The sequence below is a fragment of the Coregonus lavaretus genome (assembly GCF_964263955.1).
Source record: "Coregonus lavaretus genome assembly, chromosome: 7".
Classification (NCBI taxonomy): Eukaryota; Metazoa; Chordata; class Actinopteri; order Salmoniformes; family Salmonidae; genus Coregonus; species Coregonus lavaretus.
Window position 1 is genome coordinate 35898141 of NC_139994.1, and position 16246 is coordinate 35914386.

General features: G+C 43.3%; 1 protein-coding gene across 3 annotated transcripts in view; it reads left to right on the top strand.

Moving 5' to 3' along the window:
- The window catches only part of LOC311131981 (ubiquitin-associated protein 2-like), a 67308-nt gene that overhangs the window by 33689 nt on the left and 17373 nt on the right, over positions 1-16246 (top strand). For all 3 annotated transcript variants that reach the window (XM_084165131.1, XM_084165132.1, XM_084165133.1), the window contains exon 13: positions 1197-1374. In XM_084165131.1, coding sequence (XP_084021257.1) covers positions 1197-1374 — 178 coding nt within the window. The remainder of the gene's footprint in view (positions 1-1196; positions 1375-16246) is intronic.

Below are 16246 nucleotides of genomic sequence, written 5' to 3' on the forward strand. Positions count from 1 at the left end.
ACAACATTGACATCAGCAAACCGCTCGCCCACCAGACGCCATACACGTGGTTTGCGGTTGTGGGACGTACTGCCAAATTCTCTAAAACGACGTTGGAGGCGGTTTATGGTCGAGAAATTAACATTAGATAATCTGGCAACAGCTCTGGTGGACATACCTGCAGTCAGCATGCCAATTGCATTCTCTCTCAATAGTTTAGACATCTGTGGTGTTGTGTGACAAAACTGCACATTTTAGAGTGGCCTTTTATTGTCCCCAGCACAAGGTGCACCTGGGTAATGATCATGCTGTTTAATCAGCTTCTTGATATGCCACAACTGTCAGGTGGATGGAATATCTTGGCAAAGGAGAAATGCTCACTCACAGGGATGTAAACATGGACATTTCCGTGATCTTTTATTTCAGCTCATGAAACATGGGACCAACACTTAACATGTTGTGTTTATATTTTTGTTCAGTTGATAATATAACGACAACTTAGACTGCCATAAATGCAAGGACAGAAAAGTAATGTTTTAATGTCACACAATTTTGGACAGTTCTGTCAAGGTAAAACAGGTTTTAAATCAACTCGTGAATTGTATTGAATATAGCTATGTTCCCCTCTTAAATCTTAAAGTAATGACATGAAAAAAATTGGCAGATTATTATCAATGACTTATCAACAGCTGTAGCAAGTTGTCCAGCGTAGGAAATCCTCACTGGTACCATAGTTTATAGAAAGACCCATATACATGCAACCACAACTCCTCATCCACTCACTGAAAGCCATGTATTTTTTAATAAGGGTGTGTATCCTGACTCATGTCCATGTAAAACACGTATCTTCAACATCACCAAACTCTGCAGTCTAGTCAAATTTCCAAAGTTTTTTTCAACTTTACTGAGAGATTCCATGTGTAGAAAATTCAAATTTGTAATTCAAGCACTTCTGGTGTTATGACTATGAATTTCAGCTCTGTATCAGGTTTCTTCCACCCCAAAACGTACTATCATATATACAATCAATTAGCTAACATGAGTCAGAACAACATCCGTTTCTCAGACCCTGTGATAGGCTAGTGTCCTGTCTAGGTGTTTACTTGTACATCAAGCTGCCTCATGCTACAGAAGCAGGAGATAGGCTCCTGCCCTATGGGCTGTTCTGGCTCGGATGAGGCGAATTACTTACTAACTCTGACCCCTGTCCCATGCAGGATTGACCTGGCAGTGCTGCTAGGGAAGACTTCCCCATCCGAGGCAGAGGCCCCGGGCCCCATGGAGGCCAGCCAGCCCCCCTCCCTCCCCCAGTCACTGGTCTTCAGCAACTCCAAGCAGGGTGGGCCGCTGTCCCAACCCACCTCCAGCAGCACCTCCTACACCCAGCACAGCATGGTGAGCCCACAGGACACACACAAAACGGTTTCCACTCTATTCTAAATGTTTTCCCCCTTCTGTTTTATTAACCCATCCACCACCCCACCCCCTCTTCGGAGGACAAATATATATATATATATATTTTTTTACAGCTTTTCTGCTACATATACATATACATGTTGCATACACATTTTACATACATGGTACTTTTATATAAAGCAGTCACATAACAATAATACATTACCAAACATAAGCTCTTTAATCCCACCCCTAAGCAACTCTCAACCCATCCCACCTATCACCATAGACCACCCTCTTTTGGTTTCCATGTGCCATATATTTTTCAATTGTGATGTTTTACATACATTTTAAACCTTTCTAATCGTATAGTGTCCAAAGATTGAGCTAAAGATGATAACCTTTCCTACGAGTATTATTATATTATTTATTGACTATGGCTTTCCAAATCACCCAACACTGCTATTTGTAAGGGTAGTTTTAAGTGAATGTTGTGATTTTTTTTTTTTACCATTCCTGAACCTGTGACCAGAAACAAGCTACATAGGGGCAATACCAGAATAAATGATCTAGTGATTCTCTCTTTGCAGCAAAATCTACAGAGCTTAGATTGTTGTATGCCCCATATACATACATACATACATACATACATACATACATACATACATACATACATACATACATACATACATACATACATAAGTATTTAGTCAGCCACCAATTGTGCAAGTTCTCCCACTTAAAAAGATGAGGCCTGTAATTTTCATCATAGGTACACGTCAACTATGACAGACAAATTGAGAAGAAAAAAAAATCTAGAAAATCACATTGTAGGATTTTTAATGAATTTATTTGCAAATTATGGTGGAAAATAAGTATTTGGTCACCTACAAACAAGCAAGATTTCTGGCTCTCACAGACCTGTAACTTCTTAACAAAAGTTTCTCTACTTTATTATATACCCTTTGTTGGCAATGACACAGATCAAACGTTTTCTGTAAGTCTTCACAAGGTTTTCACACACTGTTGCTGGTATTTTGGCCCATTCCTCCATGCAGATCTCCTCTAGAGCAGTGATGTTTTGGGGCTGTCGCTGGGCAACACGGACTTTCAACTCCCTCCAAAGATTTTCTATGGGGTTGAGATCTGGAGACTGGCTAGGCCACTCCAGGACCTTGAAATGCTTCTTACGAAGCCACTCCTTCGTTGCCCGGGCGGTGTGTTTGGGATCATTGTCATGCTGAAAGACCCAGCCACGTTTCATCTTCAATGCCCTTGCTGATGGAAGGAGGTTTTACATTTACATTTTAGTCATTTAGCAGACGCTCTTATCTAGAGCGACTTACATTATCTTTTTATTTTTTATTTTTTTATTTATTTTTTTATACTGGCCCCCCGTGGGAATTGAACCCACAACCCTGGCGTTGCAAACGCCATGCTCTACATCCCTGCCGGCCATTCCCTCCCCTACCCTGGACGACGCTGGGCCAATTGTGCGGCGCCCCATGGGTCTCCCGGTCGTGGCCGGCTACGACAGAGCCTGGATTCACTCAAAATCTCACGATACATGGCCCCATTCATTCTTTCCTTTACACGGATCAGTCGTCCTGGTCCCTTTGCAGAAAAACAGCCCCAAAGCATGTTGTTTCCACCCCCATGCTTCACAGTAGGTATGGTGTTCTTTGGATGCAACTCAGCATTCTTTGTCCTCCAAACAAGACGAGTTGAGTTTTTACCAAAAAGTTATATTTTGGTTTCATCTGACCATATGACATTCTCCCAATCCTCTTCTGGATCATCCAAATGCACTCTAGCAAACTTCAGACGGGCCTGGACATGTACTGGCTTAAGCAGGGGGACACGTCTGGCACTGCAGGATTTGAGTCCCTGGCGGCGTAGTGTGTTACTGATGGTAGGCTTTGTTACTTTGGTCCCAGCTCTCTGCAGGTCATTCACTAGGTCCCCACGTGTGGTTCTGGGATTTTTGCTCACCGTTCTTGTGATCATTTTGACCCCACGGGGTGAGATCTTGCGTGGAGCCCCAGATCGAGAGAGATTATCAGTGGTCTTGTATGTCTTCCATTTCCTAATAATTGCTCCCACAGTTGATTTCTTCAAACCAAGCTGCTTACCTATTGCAGATTCAGTCTTCCCAGCCTGGTGCAGGTCTACAATTTTGTTTCTGGTGTCCTTTGACAGCTCTTTGGTCTTGGCCATAGTGGAGTTTGGAGTGTGACTGTTTGAGGTTGTGGACAGGTGTCTTTTATACTGATAACAAGTTCAAACAGGTGCCATTAATACAGGTAACGAGTGGAGGACAGGGGAGCCTCTTAAAGAAGAAGTTACAGGTCTGTGAGAGCCAGAAATCTTGCTTGTTTGTAGGTGACCAAATACTTATTTTCCACCATAATTTGCAAATAAATTCATTAAAAATCCTACAATGTGATTTTCTAGATTTTTTTTTTTCTCAATTTGTCTGTCATAGTTGACGTGTACCTATGATGAAAATTACAGGCCTCATCTTTTTAAGTGGGAGAACTTGCACAATTGGTGGCTGACTAAATACTTTTTTCCCCCACTATATATATATATATATATAACTCTCTCACAAAAGTGAGTACACCCCTCACATTTTTGTAAATATTTGAGTATATCTTTTCATGTGACAACACTGAAGAAATTACACTTTGCTACAATGTAAAGTAGTGAGTGTACAGCTTGTATCAGTGTAAATTTGCTGTCCCCTCAAAATAACTCAACACACAGCCTTTAATGTCTAAACCGCTGGCAACAAAAGTGAGTACACCCCTAAGTGAAAATGTCCAAATTGGGCCCAATTAGCCATTTTCCCTCCCCGGTGTCATGTGAATCGTTATTGTTACAAAGTCTCAGGTGTAAATGGGGAGCTGGTGTGTTAAATTTGGTGTCATCGCTCTCACACTCCCTCATACTGGTCAGTGGAAGTTCAACATGGCACCTCATGGCAAAGAACTCTCTGAGGATCTGAAAAAAAGAATTGTTGTTCTACATAAAGATGGCCTGGCCTATAAGAAGATTGCCAAGACCCTGAAACTGAGCGGCAGCACGTTGGCCAAGACCATACAGCGGTTTAACAGGACAGGTTCCACTCAGAACAGGCCTCGCCATGGTCGACCAAAGAAGTTGAGTGCACATGCTCAGCGTCATATCCAGAGGTTGTCTTTGGGAAATCGACGTATGAGTGCTGCCAGCATTGCTGCAGAGGTTGAAGGGGTGGGGGGTCAGCCTGTCAGTGCTCAGACCATACGCCGCACACTGCATCAAATCGGTCTGCATGGCTGTCGTCCCAGAAGGAAGCCTCTTCTAAAGATGATGCACAAGAAAGCCCGCAAACAGTTTGCTGAAGACAAGCAGACTAAGGACATGGATTACTGGAACCATGTCCTGTGGTCTGATGAGACCAAGATAAACTTATTTGGTTCAGATGGTGTCAAGCGTGTGTGGCTGCAACCAGGTGAGGAGTACAAAGACAAGTGTGTCTTGCCTACAGTCAAGCATGGTGGTGGGACTGTCATGGTCTGGGGCTGCATGAGTGCTGCCGGCACTGGGGAGCTACAGTTCATTGAGGGAACCATGAATGCCAACATGTACTGTGACATACTGAAGCAGAGCATGATCCCCTCCCTTCAGAGACTGGACCGCAGGGCAGTATTCCAACATGATAACGACCCTAAACACACCTCCAAGACGACCACTGCCTTGCTAAAGAAGCTGAGGGTAAAGGTGATGGACTGGCCAAGCATGTCTCCAGACCTAAACCCTATTGAGCATCTGTGGGGCATCCTCAAACGGAAGGTGGAGGAGTGCAAGGTCTCTAACATCCACCAGCTCCGTTATGTCGTCATGGAGGAGTGGAAGAGGACTCCAGTGGCAACCTGTGAAGCTCTGGTGAACTCCATGCCCAAGAGGGTTAAGGCAGTGCTGGAAAATGATGGTGGCCACACAAAATATTGACACTTTGTGCCCAATTTGCACAGGGGTGTACTCACTTTTGTTGCCAGCGGTTTAGACATTAATGGCTGTGTGTTAAGTTATTTTGAGGGGACAGCAAATTTACACTGATACAAGCTGTACACTCACTACTTTACATTGTAGCAAAGTGTCATTTCTTCAGTGTTGTCACATGAAAAGATACTCAAATATCTACAAAAATGTGAGGGGTGTACTCACTTTTGTGAGATACTGTGTGTGTGTGTGTGTGTGTGTGTATATATATATATATATATATATATATATATATATATATATATATATATATATATATATATATATATATATATATATATATATATATATATATATATATATATATATATATATATAAAAAAAACACACACACACACACACACACACACACACAGTGGGGAGAACAAGTATTTGATACACTGCCGATTTTGCAGGTTTTCCTACTTACAAAGCATGTAGAGGTCTAATTTTTATCATAGGTACACTTCAACTGTGAGAGACGGAATCTAAAACAAAAATCCAGAAAATCACATTGTATGATTTTTAAGTAATTCATTTGCATTTTATTGCATGACATAAGTATTTGATACATCAGAAAAGCAGAACATAATATTTGGTACAGAAACCTTTGTTTGTAATTACAGAGATCATACGTTTCCTGTAGGTCTTGACCAGGTTTGCACATACTGCAGCAGGGATTTTGGCCCACTCCTCCATACAGACCTTCTCCAGATCCTTCAGGTTTCGAGGCTGTCGCTGGGCAATACGGACTATCAGCTCCCTCCAAAGATTTTCTATTGGGTTCAGGTCTGGAGACTGGCTAGGCCACTCCAGGACCTTGAGATGCTTCTTACGGAGCCACTCCTTAGTTGCCCTGGCTGTGTGTTTCAGGTCGTTGTCATGCTGGAAGACCCAGCCACAACCCATCTTCAATGCTCTTACTGAGGGAAGGAGGTTGTTGGCCAAGATCTCGCGATACATGGCCTCATCCATCCTCCCCTCAATACGGTGCAGTCGTCCTGTCCCCTTTGCAGAAAAGCATCCCCAAAAAATGTTTCCACCTCCATGCTTCATGGTTGGGATGGTGTTCTTGGGGTTGTACTCATCCTTCTTCTTCCTCCAAACATGGCGAGTGGAGTTTAGACCAAAAAGCTCTAATTTTGTCTCATCAGACCACATTACCTTCTCCCATTCCTCCTCTGGATCATCCAGATGGTCATTGGCAAACTTCAGACAGGCCTGGACATGCGCTGGCTTGAGCAGGGGGACCTTGCATGCGCTGCAGGATTTTAATCCATGACGGCGTAGTGTGTTACTAATGGTTTTCTTTGAGACTGTGGTCCCAGCTCTCTTCAGGTCATTGACCAGGTCCTGCTGTGTAGTTCTGGGCTGATCCCTCACCTTCCTCATGATCATTGATGCCCCACGAGGTGAGATCTTGCATGGAGCCCCAGACCGAGGGTGATTGACCATCATCTTGAACTATTTTCTAATAATTGCGCCAACAGTCGTTGCCTTCTCACCAAGCTGCTTGCCTATTGTCCTGTAGCCCATCCCAGCCTTGTGCAGGTCTACAATTGTATCCCTGATGTCCTTACACAGCTCTCTGGTCTTGGCCATTGTGGAGAGGTTGGAGTCTGTTTGAGTGTGTGGACAGGTGTCTTTTATACAGGTAATGAGTGGAGAACAGGAGGGCTTCTTAAAGAAAAACTAACAGGTCTGTGAGAGCCGGAATTCTTACTGGTTGGTAGGTGATCAAATACTTATGTCATGCAATAAAATGCAAATTAATTACTTAAAAATCATACAATGTGATTTTCTGGATTTTTGATTTAGATTCCGTCTCTCACAGTTGAAGTGTACCTATGATAAATATTACAGACCTCTACATGCTTTGTAAGTAGGAAAACCTGCAAAATCGGCAGTGTATCAAATACTTGTTCTCCCCACTGTGTGTGTGTGTGTGTGTGTGTGTATATATATATATATATATATATATATATATATATATATATATATATATATATACTACCATTCAAAAGGTTGGGGTCACTTAAACGTCCTTGTTTTCTAAAGAAAAGCACTTTTTTTTGTCCATTAAAATGACATCAAATTGATCAGAAATACAGTGTAGACTGTTAATGTTTGTTGATGGCTATTGTTGCTGGAAATGACTGATTTAAAAAAAAAAATGGAATATCTACATAGGCGTACAGAGGCCCATTTATCAGCAACCATCAGTCCTGTGTTCCAATGGCACGTTGTGTTTGCTAATCCAAGTTTATCATTTTAAAAGGCTAATTGATCATTAGAAAACCCTTTTGCAATCATGTTAGCACAGCTGAAAACTTGTGCTGATTAAAGAAGCAATAAAACTGGCCTTCTTGAGACTAGTTGAGTATCTGGAGCATCAGCAATTGTGGGTTCGATTACTGGCTCAAACTGTCCGGAAACAAATAACTTTCTTCTGAAACGTGTCAGTCTATTCTTGTTCTGAGAAATGAAGGCTATTCCATGCAAGAGAGTGCCAAGAAACTGAAGATCTCGTACAATGCAGTGTACTACTCCCTTCACAGAACAGCGCAAACTGGTTCTAACCAGAATAGAAAGAGGGGTGGGAGGCCCCGGTGCACAACTGAGCAAGAGGACCAATACGTTAGTGTCTAGTTTGAGAAACAGACGCCTCACAGGTCCTCAACTGGCACCTTCATTAAATAGTACCCGCAAAACACCAGTCTCAACGTCAACAGTGAAGAGGCGACTCCGGGATGCTGACCTTCTAGGCTGAGTTGCAAAGAATAAGCCATATCTCAGACTAACCAATAAAAAGAAAAGATTTAAGATGGGCAAAGGAACACAGACACTGGACAGAGGAAGATTGGAAAAAAGTGTTATGGACAGACGAATCGAAGTTTGACGTGTTCGGATCACAAAGAAGAACATTTGTGAGACTCAGACCAAATGAAAAGATGCTGGATGAGTGTTTGATGCCATTTGTCAAGCATGGGTGGAGGCAATGTGATGGTATGGGGGTGCTTTGGTGGTGGGAAAGTGGGGGATTTGTACAGGGTAAAAGGGATCTTGAAGAAGGAAGGCTATCACTCCATTTTGCAACGCCATGCCATACCCTGTGGACGGCGCTTGATTGGAGCCAATTTCCTCCTACAACAGGACAATGACCCAAAGCACAGCTCAGCTCCAAACTATGCAAGAACTATTTAGGGAAGAAGCAGTCAGCTGGTATTCTGTCTATAATGGAGTGGCCAGCACAGTCACCGGATCTCAACTCTATTGAGGCCAAATCCAAGATGGCGTAGCAGTGCGTCATGTTTTTTTTCTGTGTCCTTGTATAAATAGCCTGTTTTTTTTGTCTATTTTGTATACCGTATTTTCCGCACTATAAGGCGCACTTAAAAGCCTTTAATTTTCTCAAAAAACGACAGTGCGCCTTATAATCCGGAGCGCTTTATATATGGATCAATTGGTTAATTGGTTGATCCATACTGGTTGTACACGGCGCTCAAGGTGCTCTGTCAAAATGTTTCAGTATGAAAAACCAATAAAAACAATTTAATAATAATGAAATGTTTCAGTACGACTGGTAAACTACAAAGCCGCACCACTTGCAGCATTACGGTAGCCAGTACACACCGGTATTGTGCTTACTCACAGTCCCACACCACTTGTGTGTGTATAAAGACCCCAAAATGGCACCTTTCAAGAGACACGCTTACGACGCAGAGTTCAAGCTCAAGGCTGTCGGTCATGCAGTAGAATATGGGAATAGAGCAGCAGCGAGAGAATTCAACATTAATGAATCAATGGTACGGAAGTGGAGGAAGCAAGAAGATGACCTGCGCCAAGTAAAGAAGACTAAACAGAGTTTCCGCGGGAACAAAGCGAGATGGCCACAGTTAGAGAACAAACTCGAACAGTGGGTTGTTGAACAGAGAGCAGCAAGTAGAAGCGTCTCTACAGTCACTATTCGAATGAAGGCAACAGCGCTAGCACGGGACATGACAATCGATGAATTTCGAGGCGGTCCTTCTTGGTGCTTTCGTTTTATGAAAAGACGTAATCTCTCCATCCGCACACGAACTACCGTCTCGCAGCAACTGCCAAAAGATTACCAAGAAAAGCTGGTCACTTTCCGCGCATACTGCAAAAAGAAGATCACTGAAAAGAAGATCCGGCCAGAGCACATCACCAACATGGACGAGGTTCCACTCACCTTTGATATTCCCGTGAACCGCACTGTGGAGAAAACGGGGACCAGTACGGTGTCTGTACGTACCACAGGGAATGAGAAGTCATCCTTCACTGTAGTTCTCGCCTGCCAGGCTAATGGCCAGAAACTTCCACCCATGATTATTTTCAAGAGGAAGACCTTGCCAAAAGAGAACTTTCCAGCCGGCGTCGTCATCAAAGCTAGCCCGAAGGGATGGATGGATGAGGAAAAGATGAGTGAGTGGCTGAGAGAAATTTACGTCAAGAGACCGGGTGGCTTTTTCCACACAGCTCCGTCCCTATTGATCTACGACTCAATGCGCGCCCATATCACCGATGCTGTCAAAAAACAAGTGAAGCAAACTAATTCGGAGCTTGCCGTCATTCCGGGTGGATTAACTAAAGAACTCCAGCCGCTAGATATTGGTGTCAACAGGGCGTTCAAAGCTAGACTGCGAGCTGCGTGGGAGCAGTGGATGACAGAAGGCGAACACACGTTCACCAAGACGGGGAGACAGCGCCGGGCGACTTACGCCACTATCTGCCAATGGATCGTGGATGCCTGGGCTGATATATCGGTCTCAACTGTGGTCAAAGCTTTCACGAAGGCAGGAATAATCTCTGAACTGCCAGGCAACAGCAGCGACACTGACTCGGATAATGACGAGAGGGAGCCGGGCAGGTTGGATGCCGTAGTCGCCCAACTGTTCAATTCGGACACTGAAGAAGAAGAATTCGAGGGGTTCGTGGATGGGGAATGAACTGAAAAAGTGAGCTTTACGTGTTATATGTAACTGAACAATGTTGAGTTATGCACTAACGTTTGATTTAGTGGTATCAGACTGTTTCTTTTACTACGTGTTTACTGAATCAGGGAAAGGTTCCCCTCCACGTTTGGGAGAAGAGTGAGCAAGGCTGGGAGATATTGTTAATATGCACATTAACGTTTGAACAACATTACCATGGGAGTGAACGGAGTTGTCAGAACGCTTAATAAAGTTTGACTTTATCTGACTGTTTTGTTGACATTCCTTTTAGCACAGCTCCATCTAGTGGATGCATAACGCAACCCCAGTCAATTCGTTTGACTACAGTATCTTCTATTCTATGCGCCTTATAATCCGGTGCGCCCTATATATGAAAACAGTTCTAAAATAGGCCATTCATTGAAGGTGCGCCTTATAATCCGGTGCGCCTTATAGTGCGGAAAATACGGTATATTTCTCAATTTTACTTTTCATTCTTTAACTAAATATACTTTCCTGCAATCCGCCTCACCCAACATGGAAAGGATTCTATTATTTCTTTATAACTTTTATCAAGAACCTTAAGCTGAAACTAGCCTAGCTGCAACCGAATGGCCACTTGCTATTAGCCACCCTTAGCGTCTTCACCATTGTCCGTGGCCTGCACTACCAGCCAGCCAGCTCTAGCTCTAGCCTGGACAATTTGTCGGCCAGTCTGCACAGCGTGCTATCGACCCAGAGCATATCGGATTTTCTGCCGCAATCACTGGACCCTAGCGCCGGATCATCGCAACCAGCTAGCTGCAACCAAATGGCTGTTGTCGTTGGCTAATTACCATTGCCCTTTGGCAAGCACCAGTTAGCCTTGAGCTAGCCTCTAGCCAGGCCCATCTCCCGGCTATCTACCTCTCTGTCGATCGGACGGGACCTCCTAGTGTTGACACGGAGCCCCGCCGATCCAACACGACTGGTTTGCCGATGAAATCGTCTGATGTGGTTTCAACAGGCTTCCCGCATCCTGTTTGTTTAGCCTCAGACCAAACTTTGTCACCATTACAAGCTGTTGTCTTGGCCCGGGTATCATGGATGGATATTGACCTCATTCCGTCAGTAGAGGATGCCTGGTTGTTCTTTAAAAGTGCTTTCCTCTCAATCTTAAATAAGCATGCCCCATTCAAAAAAAGTCTGAACTAAGAACAGATATAGCCCCTGGTTCTCCTCAGACTTGACTGCCCTTGACCAGCACAAAAACATCCTGTGGCGTACTGCATTAGCATCGAACAGCCCCCACGATATGCAACTTTTCAGGGAAGTCAGGAACCAATATACACAATCAGTTAGGAAAGCAAAGGCTGGCTTTTTCAAACAGAAATGTGCATCCTGTAGCACTAACTCCAAAAAGTTTTGGGACACTGTAAAGTCCATGGAGAATAAGAGCACCTCCTCCCAACTGCCCACTGCACTGAGGCTAGGAAACACTGTCACCACCGATAAATCTACAATAATCGAGAATTATGCTTTCCACCTGGCTACCAGTACCCCGGTCACCAGCTCTGCACCCTCCGCTGCAACTTGCCCATGCCCCCCCCTCTTCAAAAGGGGGTGACACTCTAGATCACTAAAGACAGTACTGCGCAGCCGTCTTCATCGACCTGGCCAAGGCTTTCGACGCATTCTTATTGGCAGACTAAATAGCCTTGGTTTCTCAAATGACTGCCTCGCCTGGTTCACCAACTACTTCTCAGATAGAGTTCAATGTGTCAAATCGGAGGGCCTGTTGTCTGGACCTCTGGCAGTCTCTATGGGGGTGCCACAGGGTTCAATTCTCGGGCCGACTCTATTCTCTGTGTATATCAATGATGTTGCTCTTGATGCCGGTTACGCTCGGATCCACCTCTATGCGGAAGACACCATTTTGTATACATCTGGCCCTTCATTGGACACTGTGTTAACAAACCTCCAAACGAGCTTCAACGCCTTACAACACTCGTTCCGTAGCCTCCAACTGCTCTTAAACGCTAGTAAAACTAAATGCATGCTCTTCAACCGAACGCTGCTTGCACCCGCCCACCCGACTAGAATCACTACTCTCGGCGGGTCTGACCTAGAGTATGTGGACAACTACAAATCCCTAGGTGTCTGGTTAGACTGTAAACTCTCCTTCCAGACTCACATTAAGCATCTCCAATCAAAAGTTCGGCTTCCTATTTCGCAACAAAGCCTCCTTCACTCATGCTGCCAAACATGCCCTCGTAAAACTGACTATCCTACCGATCCTTGACTTCGGCGATGTCATTTACAAAATAGCCTCCAACACTCTACTCAGCAAATTGGATGTAGTCTATCACAGTGCCATCCGTTTTGTCACCAAAGCCCCATATACTATCCACCATTGTGACCTGTACGCTCTCGTTGGCTGGCCCTCACAACATATTCGTCGCCAAACCCACTGGCTCCAGGTCATCTATAAATCACTGCTAGGCAAATCCCAGTCTTATCTTAGCTCACTGGTCATCATAGCAACACCCACCCGTAGTATGCGCTCCAGCAGGTATATCTCACTGGTCATCCCCAAAGCCAACACCTCATTTGGCCGCCATTCCTTCCAGTTCTCTGCTGCCAATGACTGGAACGAACTGCAAAAATCTCTGAAGCTGGAGACTCTTATCTCCCTCACTAACTTTAGGCGTCAGTTGTGAAAGCAGCTTACCGATCACTGCACCTGTACACAGCCCATCTGTAATTAGCCTATCCAACTACCTCATCCCCATATTGTTATTTATTTTGCTAATTTGCACCCCAGTATCTCTATTTGCACATCATCTTTTGCACATCTATCAGTCCAGTGTTAATACGAAATTATAACAATTTTGCACTATGGCCTATTTATTGCCTTACCTCCATAATTTTCTACATTCGCACACACTGTATATATATTTTCTGTTGTATTTTTGACTTTGTTTTGTTTACCCCATATGTAACGCTGTGTCGTTGTTTTTATCGCACTGCTTTGCTTTATCTTGGCAAGGTCACAGTTGTAAATGAGAACTTGTTCTCAACTTGCTTACCTGGTTAAATAAAGGTGAAATAAAAAATAAAAAAATTGAGCTGTTGTGGGAGCAGCTTGACCGTATGGTACGTAAGAAGTGCCCATCAAGCCAATCTAACTTGTGGGAGGTTCTTCAGGAAGCATGGGGTGAAATCTCTTCAGATTACCTCAACAAATTGTCTGTCTGTGACCCCAAACTTTTGAACGGTTATGTGTGTGTGTATGTATGTATGTATGTATGTATGTATATATATATATATAGAGAGATAGATAGATAGATATCTCAGCAACAAAAGAAACGTCCTCTCACTGTCAACTGCGTTTATTTTCAGCAAACTTAATGTGTAAATATTTATATGAACATAACAAGATTCAACAACTGAGATATACACTGAACAAGTTCCATAGACATGTGACTAACAGAAATGGGGTAAAGTGTCACTGAACAAAGGGGGGTCAAAATCAAAAGGAACAGTCAGTATCTGGTGTGGCCACCAGCTGCATTAAGTACTGCAGTGCATCTCCTCCTCATGGACTGCACCAGATTTGTCAGTTCTTGCTGTGAGATGTTACCGCACTCTTCCACCAAGGCACCTGAAGTCTGGGGGGAATGGCCCTAGCCCTCACCCTCCGATCCAACAGGTCCCAGACGTGCTCAATGGGATTGAGATCCGGGCTCTTCGCTGGCCATTGCAGAACACTGACATTCCGGTCTTGCAGGAACTCACGCACAGAACAAGCAGTATGGCTGGTGGTATTGTCATGCTGTAGGGTCATGTCAGGGTGAGCCTGCAGGAAGGGTACCACATGAGGGAGGAGGATGTCTTCCCTGTAACGCACAGCGTTGAAATTGCCTGCAATGACAACAAGCTCAGTCTGATGATGCTGTGACACACCGCCCCAGACCATGACGGACCCTCCACCTCCAAATCGATCCCGCTCCAGAGTCAGGCCTCGTTGTAACGCTCATTCCTTTGACGATAAACGCAAATCCTCCGACCATCACCCCTGGTGAGACAAAACCGCGACTCGTCAGCGAAGAACACTTTTTGCCAGTCCTGTCTGGTCCAGAGATGGTGGGTTTGTGCCCATAGGCGACGTTGTTGCCGGGGATGTCTGTTGAGGACCTGCCTTACAACAGGCCTACAAGCCCTCAGTCCAGCCTTTCTCAGCCTATTGCGGACAGTCTGAGCACTGATGGAGGGATTGTGCGTTCCTGGTGTAACTCTGGCAGTTGTTGTTGCCATCCTTTACCTGTCCCGCAGGTGTGATGTTCGGATGTACCGATCCTGTGCAGGTGTTGTTACACGTGGTCTGCCACTGCGAGGACGATCAGCTGTCCGTCCTGTCTCCCTGTAGCGCTGTCTTAGGCGTCTCACAGTACGGACATTGCCATTTATTGCCCTGGCCACATCTGCAGTCCTCATGCCTCCTTGCAGCATGCCTAAGGCGCGTTCACGCAGATGAGCAGGGACCCTGGGCATCTTTCTTTTGGAGTCAGTAGAAAGGCCTCTCTTAGTGTCCTAGATTTTCATAACTGTGACCTTAATTGCCTACCGTCTGTAAGCTGTTAGTGTCTTAACGACCGTTCCACAGGTGCATGTTCATTAATTGTTTATGGTTAATTGAAAAAGCATGGTAAACAGTGTTTAAACCCTTTACAATGAAGATCTGTGAAGTTATTTGGATTTTTACGAATTATCTTTGAAAGACAGGGTCCTGATAAAGGGACGTTTCTTTTTTTGCAGAGAGATATATATATATATATATTCCCAATAAAAGGAAATATATATATATATATATATATATCCAATAAAGAATATATATATATATTCCCAATAAAAGGAAATATATATATATATTCCCAATAAAAGGAAATATATATATATATTCCCAATAAAAGGAAATATATATATATTCCCAATAAAAGGAAATATATATATATTCCCAATAAAAGGAAATATATATATATATATATTCCCAATAAAAGGAAATATATATATATATTCCCAATAAAAGGAAATATTTTTTGCTCATATGATTTTTTTAAACAAGTCGTTTGCAGTAGGCAGTGCCGTTAGTAAGTTAACTGTGATATGATCAAAGTTAATCAATGTGATTTTTCCATAAATAGACATTTAGTTCTCCATGGAATCTTATCTATTTTTGCAAACTTTCTATTGAAATTGATTGTGGTAAGTTCATTTATATTTTTTGAGATGTGAATACCAAGTATGTCTACTTCACAATCTGCCCATTTTATTGGTAAATTAGTAGTAGTGTAAACACTGTCTTTTAACGATCAATACGTAATATGGTACAGTTGTCATAATTAGGTTTTAGTCCAGAGAGGCTAGAAAAGTGATCAAGATCGTCAATTAGACTGCAGGGATCCAGATTGCGGACTTAAGAAAAAAACTTCAGTCATCACATTGACACTTGTTTTTGTTTTTATCCCCTGGATTTCTAACACCTTGATGTTCTTGGTGGATCTAATTTTAATAGCTAGCATTTCAATGGCCATAATAAATAGATATGGAGACAACGGACAGCCTTGTTTTACTCCTCTTAAAAGCTCAATACTTTCTGAGAAGTAACCATTATTTACTATTTTACATCTGGGGTTGATGTACGTAACTTTAACCCATTGTGTAAGAGATTCACCGAAATTAAAGTAATCCAGGCATTTATATATAAATTCTAGTCTTACTTTATCAAACGCCTTTTCAAAATCTGCTATGAAGACCAGGCCTGGTATCTTTTGATGTTTCATAATGTTCAATTGTTTCAAGTAATTGTCGTATATTGTCCAGGTAAAAAACCTGTCTGATCAGGATGAACAATA